Source organism: Esox lucius, chromosome 15, assembly GCF_011004845.1.
Source record: "Esox lucius isolate fEsoLuc1 chromosome 15, fEsoLuc1.pri, whole genome shotgun sequence".
NCBI lineage: Eukaryota > Metazoa > Chordata > Actinopteri > Esociformes > Esocidae > Esox > Esox lucius.
This window is the reverse complement of record NC_047583.1, coordinates 4,244,307-4,257,489: the sequence shown is the minus strand read 5'-3', so window position 1 is coordinate 4,257,489 and position 13,183 is coordinate 4,244,307. Positions and strand designations below refer to the sequence as shown.

The following is a 13,183-nucleotide window of genomic DNA, read 5'->3' as shown; positions in this document are numbered from 1 at the left end:
GTTTTGTCAACAGACAATAACAGCATCAAATGTGTTTATATGCTTAGTAGAGTTGCGAAGTCTGACTTTTTTAATGTGTTAGTCCTGGCACATAAACATTTTATTACGTGTCATATGATTCTAACTTCGTCAGTTGTACACCATTTTACATTTGGATATTCAGGTGTCTGAATGAATTTGCACATCATTTGCACAACCTAATCTAAAGTGATCTAAAAATCTTCTTAGACACCTGGCTGATGGTTTTATGTTAATGACGATATATTGGAGTGGTTTTCAAAGCAGTTTGTTTATTCAGATTAAGTCTCAGAGTGAACCAATCCACAAGAGCAGGTAACTCAATGTTATTGTAATGTCAAACTTAAACATAAGAGCAATACAGCCAACACAGTTTAAATATTAAAATAACAAACATATTTTTATATAGTTTTATCAAAATAAAATAGCATGGACAAAAACACATAATGTCCTGTAATATTACATTTCTACAATGGTCAAGTCTGAACTCTGCAGGAAAAGACAGAGTACTTAATACATTTTAATTAGAAGTCATTGGTCAAAGAAGACTACACAATTAAATGTTTATAGCTAAATGTGTACTGGCTCAATCTAGCCTATTTATTGCTTTAATGTATTTACAGTATTATTAAATTGTTTTACCAGTGACAGTAATTAAGTTATATGTACATGATCCTATTGTAGCAGGATTAGAGTTTGAGAAACTGAATCAAATTATATCTTTATGTTCGGTTTGCAATCTTAATTCATCTCTTAATTCAACGGTTTTCTTGGTCCTCAGATTTCTCAGCAACAGTCTATTCTTGATTATTCTCTCCTCACTTCTGCCTCGGGATGATCTGGAGGACAGGGTCTGTGGGGAACTCATGTATTTTTCAGATAAACTTCACCACTCAGCCCTCTGAGTTATTTGCCATCAAATGGTGCTTGCTCATTTAAACTAATTCAAACCCATTCAACCACATCTAGTGCTTCTGGTTCACTGTAGTAGTCAAGGACTTGGGGGCCGTTCTGATCGTCCAGCTCTTATGTGTTATCTTGTTGCCCCGGGCCACCAGAGTCTCACCCCGGGAGGAGGAGTTGTTCACGCGGGTCAATCGGTGGGACGTTGAGAGGCTCCCCCCTGTCCCCCGACCCTCCCCTCCTCTGTGACGGGGGAAGAGGAAGCGGCGACACATGAAGGCCAGGAACTTATCGTGGAGAGACGCGTAGATGAACGGGTTGTAGCACGCTGAGGACATGGCGAACAGGTGGCAGGACACCTGGATCACATTCACATGGCTCTTGTCCAGGATGGTGAAGTCCGTGTCCAGGTCGCGGATGAGGTTAACCACCTGGAGCGGCAGCCAAGAGAAGGCGAAGCAGAGCACGGACACAAGCAGGAGGCAGAACGTCTTCCTCCTCTTTCGCCCCCAGCTGACTTGATTAGAGGCGGGACCCATCGCCATCAAGCTGGAAACTTTCCTTCGTCTCAAGTGGCACGAGATGGCGAGGTGCGAGACGGACACAGCAGTGAGCGGCACGAAGTAGGAGAAGGATAGGACAAAGCCGGAGTATATGACACGGCCTAGCTCCCAGTCATGCCAGAACTCCTCGCAGACGGCCATGTGTAGCCCCGTGGCGCTCAGGTCCAGGTAGCCGGTGTGGAGCGCCGTGGGCGTCGAGAGTGCCAGGCTGAACAACCAGATGAACGCCACCAAGCCCCAGCAGAACTGGCATCCCACGCGCCTGCGGATGGGGTAGGCCACGACGATGTACCGGTCCACCGCGATGGCTGCGAGCGACAGAACGGCGGCGAAAACCGCGGCCGACTGCATCAAGGTGACGAAGTGGCACATGAAGCGTCCGAAGAGCCAGCCCCGCCTGTCGAAGGCATAGGAGGCCGTCAGCGGCACACAGACGATGCACATGACCAGGTCCACCAGCGCCAAGTTGGCAATGAGGAAGTTGGTGGTGTTGTGCCTCTTCCTGTTCAGGCCAATGAAGAGGAGCAGGAAAAGGTTGCCAGAGCAGGCGACCAGAATCACCATGGAGTACAGAGGGACAAACAGGGGTTTGAGGTCAAATAGGAGGTCCAGCCCAGTGAAGGAGGACAGGGAGGTGGAGGAGTAGGAAGTGGCGGGTTGGGAGGTGGAGGAGGTGGGGAATGCAGAGGAGTCAACCGGGAGGGATGGGTTTCCTGCCCAGGAGGTGTTCAGTGAAAACTCCCTGTCGGCCATCGCTGTAATACAGAAGAGAGTTTCATGAAAATAGCAGTGTGAAAGTGGAACGGGACTGCAGTGACTCACCACAGGTCGGTGAAGTGAAAAACACAAAGGCGCTGTTTGATTTTACTCTTGAGTTGACATTAAGGAGTCTCTCGCCTTTCTCATCATACATTAACAACAGTAACTCATCACGTCATCATCTCTCACTGATGAAACTAGCATGGCAGTGTTCCAATTCATATGAAGTGGGGTAATTATCTGCTTTACAATGAGGTCTAGGTGTTTGTTGCCTATTCCACAACACCTACAGAAATATTTGTCGATATAACCTTTGCAACCTATGCCCTGTGCAAGTCGGCCTCAACACTTTGTCACTCATCACTCACTCTAATTTATAGGTGATGTCTGTTGTTTGTCTGTTGCAACTGTTTGTCTTTGACTGCATCGTACCCAAAGTCTTTTCTAAATACTATTCTGTCTATTCATCTCGTCTCATCTTCATCCACTTATCCGGTATCGGGTCGCGGAGACAGCAGCTCCAGCAGGGGACCCCAAACGTCCCTTTCCCGAGCCATATTTGCCAGCTCTGACTGGGGGATCCCGAGGCGTTCCCAGGCCAGTGTAGAAATATAATCTCTCCACTTAGTCCTGGGCCTACCCCGAGGTCTCCTCCCAGCTGGACGTGCCTGGAACACCTCCCTAGGGAGACGTCCTGGGGGTATCCTTACCATCTCAACTGGCTCCTTTCGATGCAAAGGAGCAGCGGCTCTACTCCGAGTTCCTCACGGATGGCTGAGCTTCTCACCATATCTCTAAGGGAGAAGCCAGCCACCCTTCTGAGAAAACCCATTTCAGCCACTTGCACTCGCGATCTAGTTCTGTCGGTCATGACCCAGCCTTCATGATCATAGGTGAGGGTAGGAAGGAAAATTGACCAGTATATCGAGAGCTTTGCCTTCCGGCTCAGCTCTCTTTTCGTCACAACGGTGCGGTAAAGCGAATGCAATACCGCCCCCGCTGCTCCGATTCTCCAGCCAATCTCCCACTCCATTGTCCCCTCACTCGCTGAAAAAGACCCAGAGATACTTGAACTCCTTTACTTGGGGTAACGCCTCATTCCCTACCTAGAGGAGGCACTCCATCGGTTTCCTGCTGAGAACCATGGCCTCAGATTTAGAGGTGCTAATCCTCATCCCAACCACGTCGCACTCGGCTGCGAACCGGTCCAGTGAGTGCTGAAGATCACAGACCGATGATGCCAATATTCAATCAAACTTAACCCACATACCTCATAAAATGCAAGTGCTTCACAAGATAAATATAGAAAAGCCTAGTTCAATCAGCCCGTGATTAGAAATTATAATTGTTGATGCCCTCACTGGATTCAAACCCAGGTCTCCCACCTGAGAGGGGGGGTGTCTTTAACCACCATGCCACAAAGCTGAACAATTGCTAAGTGTCAGTATAGCATCTTGAAATCATATAATTTTCTCATGCATTAACATCAAACCAAGTTTGAATATTTCGCTAGACAGCAATAGAGCATTGTGTTAAACTGACTAACATTTCTTATTAAGTTCACCTCCACCACAAATAGCATCTATGAACTGGATGGCTTTTGCCACTGGCCGGTTTAACAGCTTATTAGCCAGTAATAGGCTTACTAGTATCTACTAAATTGCCAATTGGAATAGTCATAAGAATTGAGCAATTGCTAGTGAGACTGAAGATGAACTTTACACTGCCAAAGCTATTTCATTTCATTGCAAGCCTATATTAAGTATATTACCCCAAAAAGCATGCACGGATGCGTACATCGGAAATCCACCAGAAACAGTCACAATATAACCGTAAGCTATAGAAGGTTATAGCCAGCTAAGTTACTTCCTCTCCGGAACAAATTCTAATGCATAATTTGTTTCAACTGTGATGAGATTGGAATGCAGGACCTGTTATTTGGGAGCCCACGTCTCTAACCGCTATACTACCTAACAAGGGGTAATCACTCAGTCACTCCGCTTACACGGTCTGGCAAAAAGACAAAATGAAATTGTAAAATATTGGACAAAATTACAAAAGTTAAACAATAATTGAATGTTTTCCTGAAAAACAAAAGTATTAAAGAAATGAAAAAAAAAAGATATAAGCCTATACAAATTTGTCCAAACAAATAAAATTGTATGTTTATTTAAAGTAAGTTAAAGCAAATCAAATTGTAAATCATTAAACAAAATAAATTAGTAAAAAAAAAAAGTTGGGATTATATATATAGGCCTACAAAATATGATATATTCAAAAATTACAATATTTAAAAGAACATTTGCCTTGGATAATGTTTAGCTTCACGTGGCGACGTGAATTTTGGCGACACATTCAGAAACTTACACATTTAGACAATTCCTCCCTTTCCTACTATGTGCATGTAAGAAATGACATGCCCTCCGTATAAAGAAAAAGGCTAAAAGTACATATCATTTCAGGTTCAAACAATAAGTGAGGGACATGGACAATGTGAAAGGCACAGTCAATGGTATAACAAAATGTTCTCAATCTGATCTGGACTATTAAATAATATGGTAATCATGTTCAGATTTCACAAGGATAGCCCACACCATGCGTCTGTTTAGGTTATCATTGCTAAACATTCTCTAAAATGACAATATGAGGCAATAAAGATAGTAGGAGGCATCACTGTGCTCATAGATATTAGTCAATTAAACTGTATTTCTGAGTTTGGTGTTGAATAAATATCAGTCTGGGGGGATTGCGTACTCTATGGACCACAGGTGAACCTTAGTGTGCAAATTTTCGGTTTTCTATTAGGTTATCTTAATTCATTCACAAAAAGATAGAGCTATATTTTAAATTTGTTCAATAAATTATAAATGCACCTGTTAGGAAAACTGAATAATTTATAAATAAGCAGATTATACCGGGGTCTGAGTGAGGCAAGTTAAAAATTTATAAAATGTCAAATCAACCAATGAATAAATCAGTCATAAAGAAATCATATTTTACAATGAATTAATTAAAGAATGAATCATTTTATATGACAACTCTTATATGACTAGTTACTGTGCCTTCATATTCACCAACACAGCCATTTTAGCTTTGGCCATTGTTCCATTGAAGAAAACAACTAATTGTCTTAAATGTTAAACATCTTAATCGGTTGACTTGCAAGATAACGTCTTTGGTATTAAACAGTATCAGTTCACATGCAAATAAAGATATTTTCAGAATGCACCAGAGTCTATGAATCACAATTTAAAAAGCTTCTATTAATTGCTATTCATTATTTTGGAAATGCACAAGCACGATATATTACAAACACAACACTCAACATGTGTACCTTTATTTCTGTTGAACAACTTCAGAGATCCAAGAGATCTTCCCAGTGTTAGCATCAGTCCCTACGTCTGTCTTCCTTCAGCTGGTCCACCTATAAGTACTGTTTCCAAATCAGGAGCAGTCTGGCCACTCTCCCACTGAGGTACGCTTCTATGGCATGTTGAGCCTTACGATTTCATTCGCTTGAGTCACTGCTGCTGACTAACTGAAATACCCAGTAGGAAATGTATTGAATGTTGACCGTCACAAAATTTAGCTTATTATTTCACTTAAAATTAGGACGCGTTCATTTAACTTGCCCAGCAAAACAAAGTTAAAATAATGTATGCAATAATGTATTTTCCTGCTACAATTATTTTCCAGACAATAATGCTGCCATCTAGAGGTGGACATACAACACAATCCAGCAATGTGCATGTGCAACATGAGGGTATTTTCTACACGTGAAAGAAAAAGACAGTGACCAGAGAAATACAAATTATTTAGCGTTGTTTCAAAAACACCTCTCATACAAATGAATCTCTCATCATACTCATACAGAACAGCAAATACTATGTAATACATCATACATGTGTTAGGAAACAAAGGAAATGTACATATGGCAATGCCACATTTATAAAGGATTTCATCTGAGTTACAAATAACACTTCATAGAACTCAAATCTTAAAAGCATTGCAGAAACTGGTTACAACATTACAGACAATCTCTGGCACTTCATTGTTCGTAGTGAGGTGGCCAAACAAAACAGATCCCGGGGTCGTTGTGTAGCAGCCCCCCTCCCCTAATTAACCACTTTTTATTTAATCATACCGTAAAACTAACACAGCAATATTGAATCAAATGAAATATGACAAGCAATGGACACTGGCCCTGATACGTCAGGATATTCTAGTGCTCCTACTTGACAAGACATCAGACAGACATGCACAAACGTAATGACGACAGAATCTAACAGTGTCATTTATCCTGCGATGACACGTGCTGACGTACAAGTGTCCCTGGTAAAATGTCTGTGGTGAACAGGTAGTCATTTCTCCGTTGTTGGACTCTCGTCCTCCTCTGGGCCGTCCGACGCTTCCACCGGTCTGCTCTGTGATTGGTCGGTGGAGGTCTGATCTCGATCGAGTGATGGCAGGAGGAGATACTCCAGCTCCTCTGCGCTAATGGCCACTTTCTCTGGCACCAGCCAACGCTTGAGATGCTCCAGGGCACTGAAGAAAGGGTAGAGGGAGTTACCACACAGCCTGTCATTACATAAAGAGGCAAGGATAAACACTGAACAATCAACCTGTATGAAATTACAATCTCAGCCTCGAGAGCGGTCCAGAGAAAGAAAATTAATTGGTGCACTTCTAACAGTACAACCCGGTCCACCTAAAGCCAGCAGAGCCTTGGCCTTTGTTAAGCAAATTGAAACACTTTGAGAACCTCCCATGGTTAGTAATCTGCCAAAGGTTAGTAATCTACTGGTTTAATCTACCAAACATTCAACCACAGCTCCACTTCTCACCACTGACCCTTTGTCTGATATGTTCAAAGTAAAATTATGAAAAAATGCAAAGGTCACTTCCTTAAATTATATGGTCAATGCCACGAAGGCCAACTTTAAATTGTTGATAACTCAATTTATATGATTAAATGATAAAAATGTCAAACTGTCTGCAACAAACTGTTGACAAGGTCCCTAACAATTAATTACGGTCTCCTGCTTACCTCTGGTCTAGGTCGCTCTCCTGAAATAGTTCAGAGCTCTGGGCATCGTGTAAGAATCTATCCCAGCATTCTTTCTTGGCCTGAGATAGAGAGCGCAGCATCTCTCTGGACGTCACCTCACAAGACTGGCCCTTTATTCTTTTCAGACGGTTCTCTGAAATGATGGATACAGTACATTGAACTCATACCAATACGTTAAGCCCCGTGGAATCAATATTAAGCATACAATTTGTTTTGGTGTTGTGACTAGTATCAATGGGACAATAGTCCGCTATGCTACCTCATAGAGAAGGTGTATGCCAATGTGTCGGCTCGAGGGCCATGTTGGGATTTTGTAATGTACGATTTGTTAGTCATAACTGTTTTGCAGGCCGGAAATGGTCACTTATGAAACCATTTATAGGTCCATAATTGTATACTCAAACCTACAGGTGGATTGAATAAGCTTGCAGTCTCAATATGACTCAATGGCCTTAGTTTCCAACCTCTGTCCTAGAGGCTATAGAGCCATGACAGAAGGGCAATATTCAGGTGACTTCAATAACATCTATTTATTAGTAAGACTTTACCTAAACTAGCAATGTAGACATCAGAGTCTTCCATAGGTTCCCAGTCGCGGTGAGAGGAGGAATTTATGGACACACCATTATGTTGCAGGCCATTGCCAACATGTGTTGGTTGGAATGAATCTGTGAAGAGAGCAACATCACCCCCTTCTTTGCCTGGATCTTCCTCCAGCACACCAGGTAGGTTCGAGCAGACCTCTGACCACAACTCTACGCTGGACCGAGTCTCTTGACTTTCAAAATCTTCAATCATCTTTATACTGATCCAGCGCTGTTGTATAAAAAATATCAACAACATAGCCAACTAGGTGAACCCCATTAATTGATATTTAGCTCATTAATAGATCAGTGATAGCTAGTTTAAGAATTTCGATTTACATAGAAAGTAGCTAACTACACCAACTCCAATATTTCCATAGAATTACAGTAAAAATTACAGTAAAATTCTAACTAGCCAGCTACAATGGATGAATATGGGTTAGCAAGTACTCAATATATGGATTAGCAAGTACTGTAGCTAGCGAATCTGTGTTAGCATTAACTACCGTTAGATATAATCCCCTCTTCATTGGAATTAAAAATATTAACTGCTAAATAATGACTCTATAAAACGTGTTATATACATATCTTACCTTCTAATAAAACGTAGCGCATGTAATCAGTACGTTATAATGTTAACTAGCTATTATTGTAAAGGTAGCAGGCGGCTCTGGATAGAGGCATGAAAATTCCAAAACAAATCCAAACAAGACCCTCCTCTTGAGTTTCGAGTGATCCGATTAGATGAGGTAACTGCCTATCAAGTCAGCTGAGGTTTGGTGGGCGCTCATTGGATTATAGTTATGTAATATCAATGTTATTGGTGAGTTAAATTCTCTGTAGGGACAAGGAAGTGTGTCCTACAGGAGGCCAACGAACCCAACTAAACGTTGAAGATAGATGGTGTTTACTACGAAGGTACACATTTGTAATTGGATATACATTTGTACTTTACCCACATTTAACTAGTATTTTATAATATTCATACAGTAAAACACAGTTTGCAGCGTTTTCTGTTTAGCTAACGTAAAGTGCCGTTGATGGTTTTATTATAAGGTATCTGTTATTAATTGGAGCTAGCTAGTTTGTGCGCGTGCGTGTTTCAGTTTTGCTATCTTCTTGTGGACCTGAAAACTGACTAGGAAAATCATGTGACTTGAGGATATTTGGCCCGTCTTCACTTTGAAATGTTTAGGTTATGTTTAGGCTTAGAATTAGACTCAGAATTAGGGTTAGGGTTAAGTTTAGGAATTAAGGGCTGCGTTCTGCAGTTATGTTATGTTAAGGATAGGAACATTTGTTTTTAATGGTAATAAATTGCTGATATTTACTTTGATAGTAAAACTAATGTATGTGTGGGTGACAGAGAGAGAGACAGAGAGACAGAGTTTTTTCAGCAGGTCCCCACTATGGAAGAAATGATTTCCAGCAAGTTTGGGTCAGAACATACGATCTGACATAATTAGAATTACTGGTTAGGTGTAGGTCTAGGGAATAGAGAAAATTGATTTCTGGTTCAAGGTTAGGTGTCAGACCCCGAAAATGGATAGAAAGACAAACGTTTGTGTCTCTGTCTCAACATAGCTTGCAAGCAGGGTCTTAGTGTGACTGTGTGTTTTATGGTAATGTCAGGGAGCTCCGCCCCCATGTAGGAGATGCAAGCAGTGCTCAGACTGGCAGTAATTGCAGTCCCTATGGGTGTGCTGCTGTCCAGAACAATGGCATGGATGTCCACTGGCAAGACTCACCCTGAACTCATCAATCGCCTTAAAGGTATGAGCCAAGATTCTTGTCATTAATCCAAGATAGTTGTTTCCAGCTGTATGTAACCCAGAGTGGGCTGAATGTAGGAAATGAGGCGGGAGGAGCACAAGTTGGCGAGATCCTATTGGGCAATATTGGCATCTTCTAGGATGTCTTTATATTGTTTTACCTCCTATTCTCCCTTCACCATCTTCGTGCCATCCAGTTGCATCTACGGCCCTATCTCATTGCAACACAACATTAGTTTGGGGCTATCAAATAGCACCATAGACAGCTGCAAATCCTAGCAACATGTAAAAAAAAATAAAAATACAAAGCATCGTCTAATGTGTTTGTATCATTCTACTTTTGGGAACAGAAAACAAATAATCAATGTTTTTTATCGACTTGAAAACCTTGACAAAATCAGCCCAGTTCCATCCCACTCCTTAGTGCAATGTTCCATCTCATTCTGTTGTGCAATTTGAAATGATGTGAACCAAACACGCCTGTCTGGTCAAATAGGAAACAGGTGCAAGCTTTTAGATTTTGCATTTATTTATTTATGTATTGTTTTGGGTGGTGAATACTGGTGCCCGTGGCTCTGCTAAAAAGCGTTTTATCCTTGTCCTCTGAAAGTGTATTCCCTCACTCCATAGAACATGGGGTGATCCACAGTGATCGGGTGTTTGACGCAATGCTTGCCACAGACCGAGGGATTTACTCAAGAGACTACCCCTACGCCGACTCCCCTCAGTCCATAGGTACATTCCAACCAGTATACAAACATATCCCTGCAAACCTGTTAAAAGTGCCATAATTGGCAGCTAAACAACACATAATTTTGTCCTTTGTTTTCCTCAGGATTCAGGGCCACAATCAGTGCTCCGCACATGGTGAGTGTCTCAGAATAGTTAGCCGTAATGTCTGGCGTCAGAACAATGAAACTCAATGTGGTTGCTGTCCTGGTTTTTCCCAGCATGCTCATGCCCTCGAAGTGCTAAGTGACAAGCTAACAGAAGGGGCCACCGCTTTGGATGTGGGATCTGGTAGTGGCTATCTCACTGCGTGCTTTGCAAGGATGGTAAGTTCCAGAACCAATTTGTACCCAGTCTGTGTTCGCAGTTTACAAAGGTCGTATTTGTGGCATTTCCTCATGGTCATCTGCTCGTTAGGTAGGACCCACAGGGAAAGTAGTGGGGATTGAGCACATCGATGAACTGGTGGAGACCTCTATGAGGAACGTCAGGGCTGACAACCCTGAGCTGCTCTCGTCAGGGCGGATCAAGCTTGTTGGTAAGTTCAGATGACATACAGTGCTAATGATTCATCGCGTTTCCTTGTTTAACAATGAAAGGTGCAAATGTGGAGTTGGCAAGCTGTGTCTAGTCTTCGTGATACAGTGTGTTGGAGGACATCGGACCAGTGGTTCATAGTGTGTACTCTCTCGTGTGTGTGTTTTCTCAGTTGGAGATGGACGGTTAGGCTTTCCTGATGGAGCTCCGTATGATGCCATTCATGTTGGGGCGGCCGCTCCCACGCTCCCTAAAGCTGTGAGAACTTTACCAGTGGATAACTTCCAAATGTTTATCTTTTTTTTTTTACTGGCCATCAAAGTTGAGGGCTGGCTAAGGGAAAATAATCTGATCACGTTTATCGGTGGATCTGGAAGAAGTTGTAAATAAGATAATTGGTAATTGGTCGCACTGGCTTGGCTTGGATGCCTGCGTTAGAAAGCATGTGCTATTCAACTCTTGAACCTGTTGGGTTTTGCAATGAGAAGGGTCTATATAATTGGGATATGAGAAAATTGTGTGAAGGAGAAAATATTTCCTCATCCATGTAAGGTGTTTCATTGATCTCATCCTGACTAGTTTCCTAATTCAGTTTTTGGTCTTCGGCGAACTGAATGGCAAATGTTAATTGCCTTCATGTCAATAAGCTTTTTGGACCTGTTGTCAACATATTTTTTTGGTATTTTCAGGGTGGTACCAGTTTTTTTCAATAGCCATGAAATTCCTTGGGGTGTCAATAATTGTGACACAGCATCTTGACATAAATATTGTGAAGAGTATATATCTTTTTTTGTTCAAACAATTCTACCTCCAAAAAGGTTAGATTTCTCTTGTATTTTGATTGTTCATTCATGTAAGTTTTTACTGCAATGTGTGCTTATTATACCAAGGGTGCTAATGTTTTATTATATTATATATTTATTTTATTTTATTTTACCATAAAAAAAATATTCTGGAAGGAAAAATAACTCAAACTAATGTAACCCTGTGTTGCTTTCCTTGCAAATTAGTGTTTTTATTTTCTGGGAAACTAATCTCAACATGGCTGGCCAGGATGGATTTTATTAAGGGTGCTTTAATGTCAGCACCTTTCAAATCAAAATAATCAGTATGATATCAAAGCATTATTGCACCATTGAGGGTATTATGATGACAGAATTATTACACCAATGAGGGCACTTAGACATCAAAATGTTATTAGCACATTAAGGGCTTTATGATGCCAGGCATTATGATTTAGGAGCTATATCACATGATTATGGGCATTATGTTTTCAGATCATTATTATACCATTAAGAGCCTTATGATGTCAAAGAATAATTACACCATTAACACAACAGTTTCACATCAATGTCTTTTCCGAGCCGATGGGACAGTAAATTAGTTTATTTTCCCAAACTGAAGAAAAGCATTTGAAACCCCTTCAGTGACTTGTTATACTGTCCGAGTGCTTGTCATATATTTGGTCGTTCACATTCAACGTGTATTTTAATGCTGCAGCTCCTGGATCAGTTGAAACCCGGTGGAAGACTTGTGTTGCCTGTTGGCCCTGATGGTGGAAGCCAGGTCCTAGAACAGTACGACCGCCAGAGTGACGGCACGTTCATCAGGAAAGCCCTGATGGGGGTGATCTATGTTCCATTGACTGACAAGCGGCGACAATGGCCAGGGTATGTATGCTATAGCTGTACGGTACAGCATTGGCTGTCATTATTGCCTTCGCTTAGTTCATCCTCCCACATCTGAAATGGATCTCCTATGAGAGCTTTTGTTTGTTTGTCTTCCCAGAGGTGAGCTCTGAACTCTGCCGTGTGGCGTGTGTGGCCCTGCAGGAGGTGTCGCTGGTGCTGCAGCTTTTGAGTTCCCCCTGATCTCCAGTTTTCTGCTGCCTAGCAACATGTCCCGTGTGCTTATTGACTGACACCAGACTGCAGATGATCATTGTCCAAAGGGTTGAAGAGGTTCCAAAGGGCTTTTTGATTAATGAGTCTGTCTGTGGTTGAGAAAATCGTTAGCGAGTGTTCCCATTCTGTACATGGAAGAGTTGCGTTCAAAACATTGACTGGCTGAAAGGTCGGCTCATATGTAAAGTTACATAAAATCCATATATGGTATGTAAAATACAATGGTTGTGATAACTCTTTATTAAGTCAACCAATTTACCTTTTTTAATGTTAGATGCAAATCCAAGTAGGCTAACATACATTACCTTAATTGCTTTGTAACAGCAACAGAAAGTTTTTTTCTTTT

At 41.7% G+C, this 13,183-nt stretch overlaps 3 protein-coding genes across 4 annotated transcripts; 1 reads left to right on the top strand and 2 right to left on the bottom strand.

Moving 5' to 3' along the window:
- Positions 1–983: 983 nt before the first annotated feature.
- On the bottom strand, positions 984–2,237 carry prlh2r (prolactin releasing hormone 2 receptor). Its single transcript, XM_013137613.3, has one exon. The coding sequence runs from the start codon at positions 2,235–2,237 to the stop codon at positions 984–986; it is 1,254 nt and encodes a 417-aa protein (XP_012993067.3).
- A 3,801-nt stretch (positions 2,238–6,038) lies between these two features.
- On the bottom strand, positions 6,039–8,612 carry ccdc32 (coiled-coil domain containing 32). Its single transcript, XM_010879478.5, has 4 exons — positions 8,489–8,612; positions 7,860–8,127; positions 7,291–7,444; positions 6,039–6,788 (listed from the first exon to the last, which is right to left on the bottom strand). Exons 2-4 carry the CDS (start codon positions 8,107–8,109, stop codon positions 6,605–6,607), a joined length of 588 nt encoding a protein of 195 aa, XP_010877780.1. The 5' UTR covers positions 8,110–8,127; positions 8,489–8,612; the 3' UTR covers positions 6,039–6,604.
- A 92-nt stretch (positions 8,613–8,704) lies between these two features.
- On the top strand, positions 8,705–13,135 carry pcmtl (l-isoaspartyl protein carboxyl methyltransferase, like). Of its 2 annotated transcripts, none has more exons than XM_010879480.4 (9): positions 8,705–8,813; positions 9,528–9,668; positions 10,298–10,402; positions 10,503–10,534; positions 10,618–10,722; positions 10,814–10,934; positions 11,106–11,191; positions 12,434–12,603; positions 12,722–13,135. In XM_010879480.4, the coding sequence occupies exons 2-9, from the start codon at positions 9,551–9,553 to the stop codon at positions 12,732–12,734; spliced, it is 750 nt and encodes a 249-aa protein (XP_010877782.1). In that variant the 5' UTR covers positions 8,705–8,813; positions 9,528–9,550; the 3' UTR covers positions 12,735–13,135. The 2 variants fall into 2 exon arrangements, with proteins under 2 accessions (XP_010877782.1, XP_010877781.1); XM_010879479.4 differs by having other exon boundaries at positions 8,722–8,813; positions 9,548–9,668.
- Positions 13,136–13,183: the final 48 nt, after the last annotated feature.

Bases quoted from the DNA above. Each gene is read 5' to 3' on its own strand.
- prlh2r (XM_013137613.3), bottom strand. From the start codon at position 2,237: ATGGCCGACAGGGAGTTTTCACTGAACACCTCCTGGGCAGGAAACCCA.
- ccdc32 (XM_010879478.5), bottom strand. From the start codon at position 8,109: ATGATTGAAGATTTTGAAAGTCAAGAGACTCGGTCCAGCGTAGAGTTG. The intron at 7,445-7,859 runs GTAAAGTCTTAC...CCATCATTTCAG, and splicing joins TGTCTACATTGCTAGTTTAG to AGAACCGTCTGAAAAGAATA. The intron at 6,789-7,290 runs GTAAGCAGGAGA...CCCTTTCTTCAG, and splicing joins GAGAGCGACCTAGACCAGAG to TGCCCTGGAGCATCTCAAGC.
- pcmtl (XM_010879479.4), top strand. The intron at 9,669-10,297 runs GTATGAGCCAAG...CTCACTCCATAG, and splicing joins ACTCATCAATCGCCTTAAAG to AACATGGGGTGATCCACAGT. The intron at 10,723-10,813 runs GTAAGTTCCAGA...TCTGCTCGTTAG, and splicing joins CTGCGTGCTTTGCAAGGATG to GTAGGACCCACAGGGAAAGT.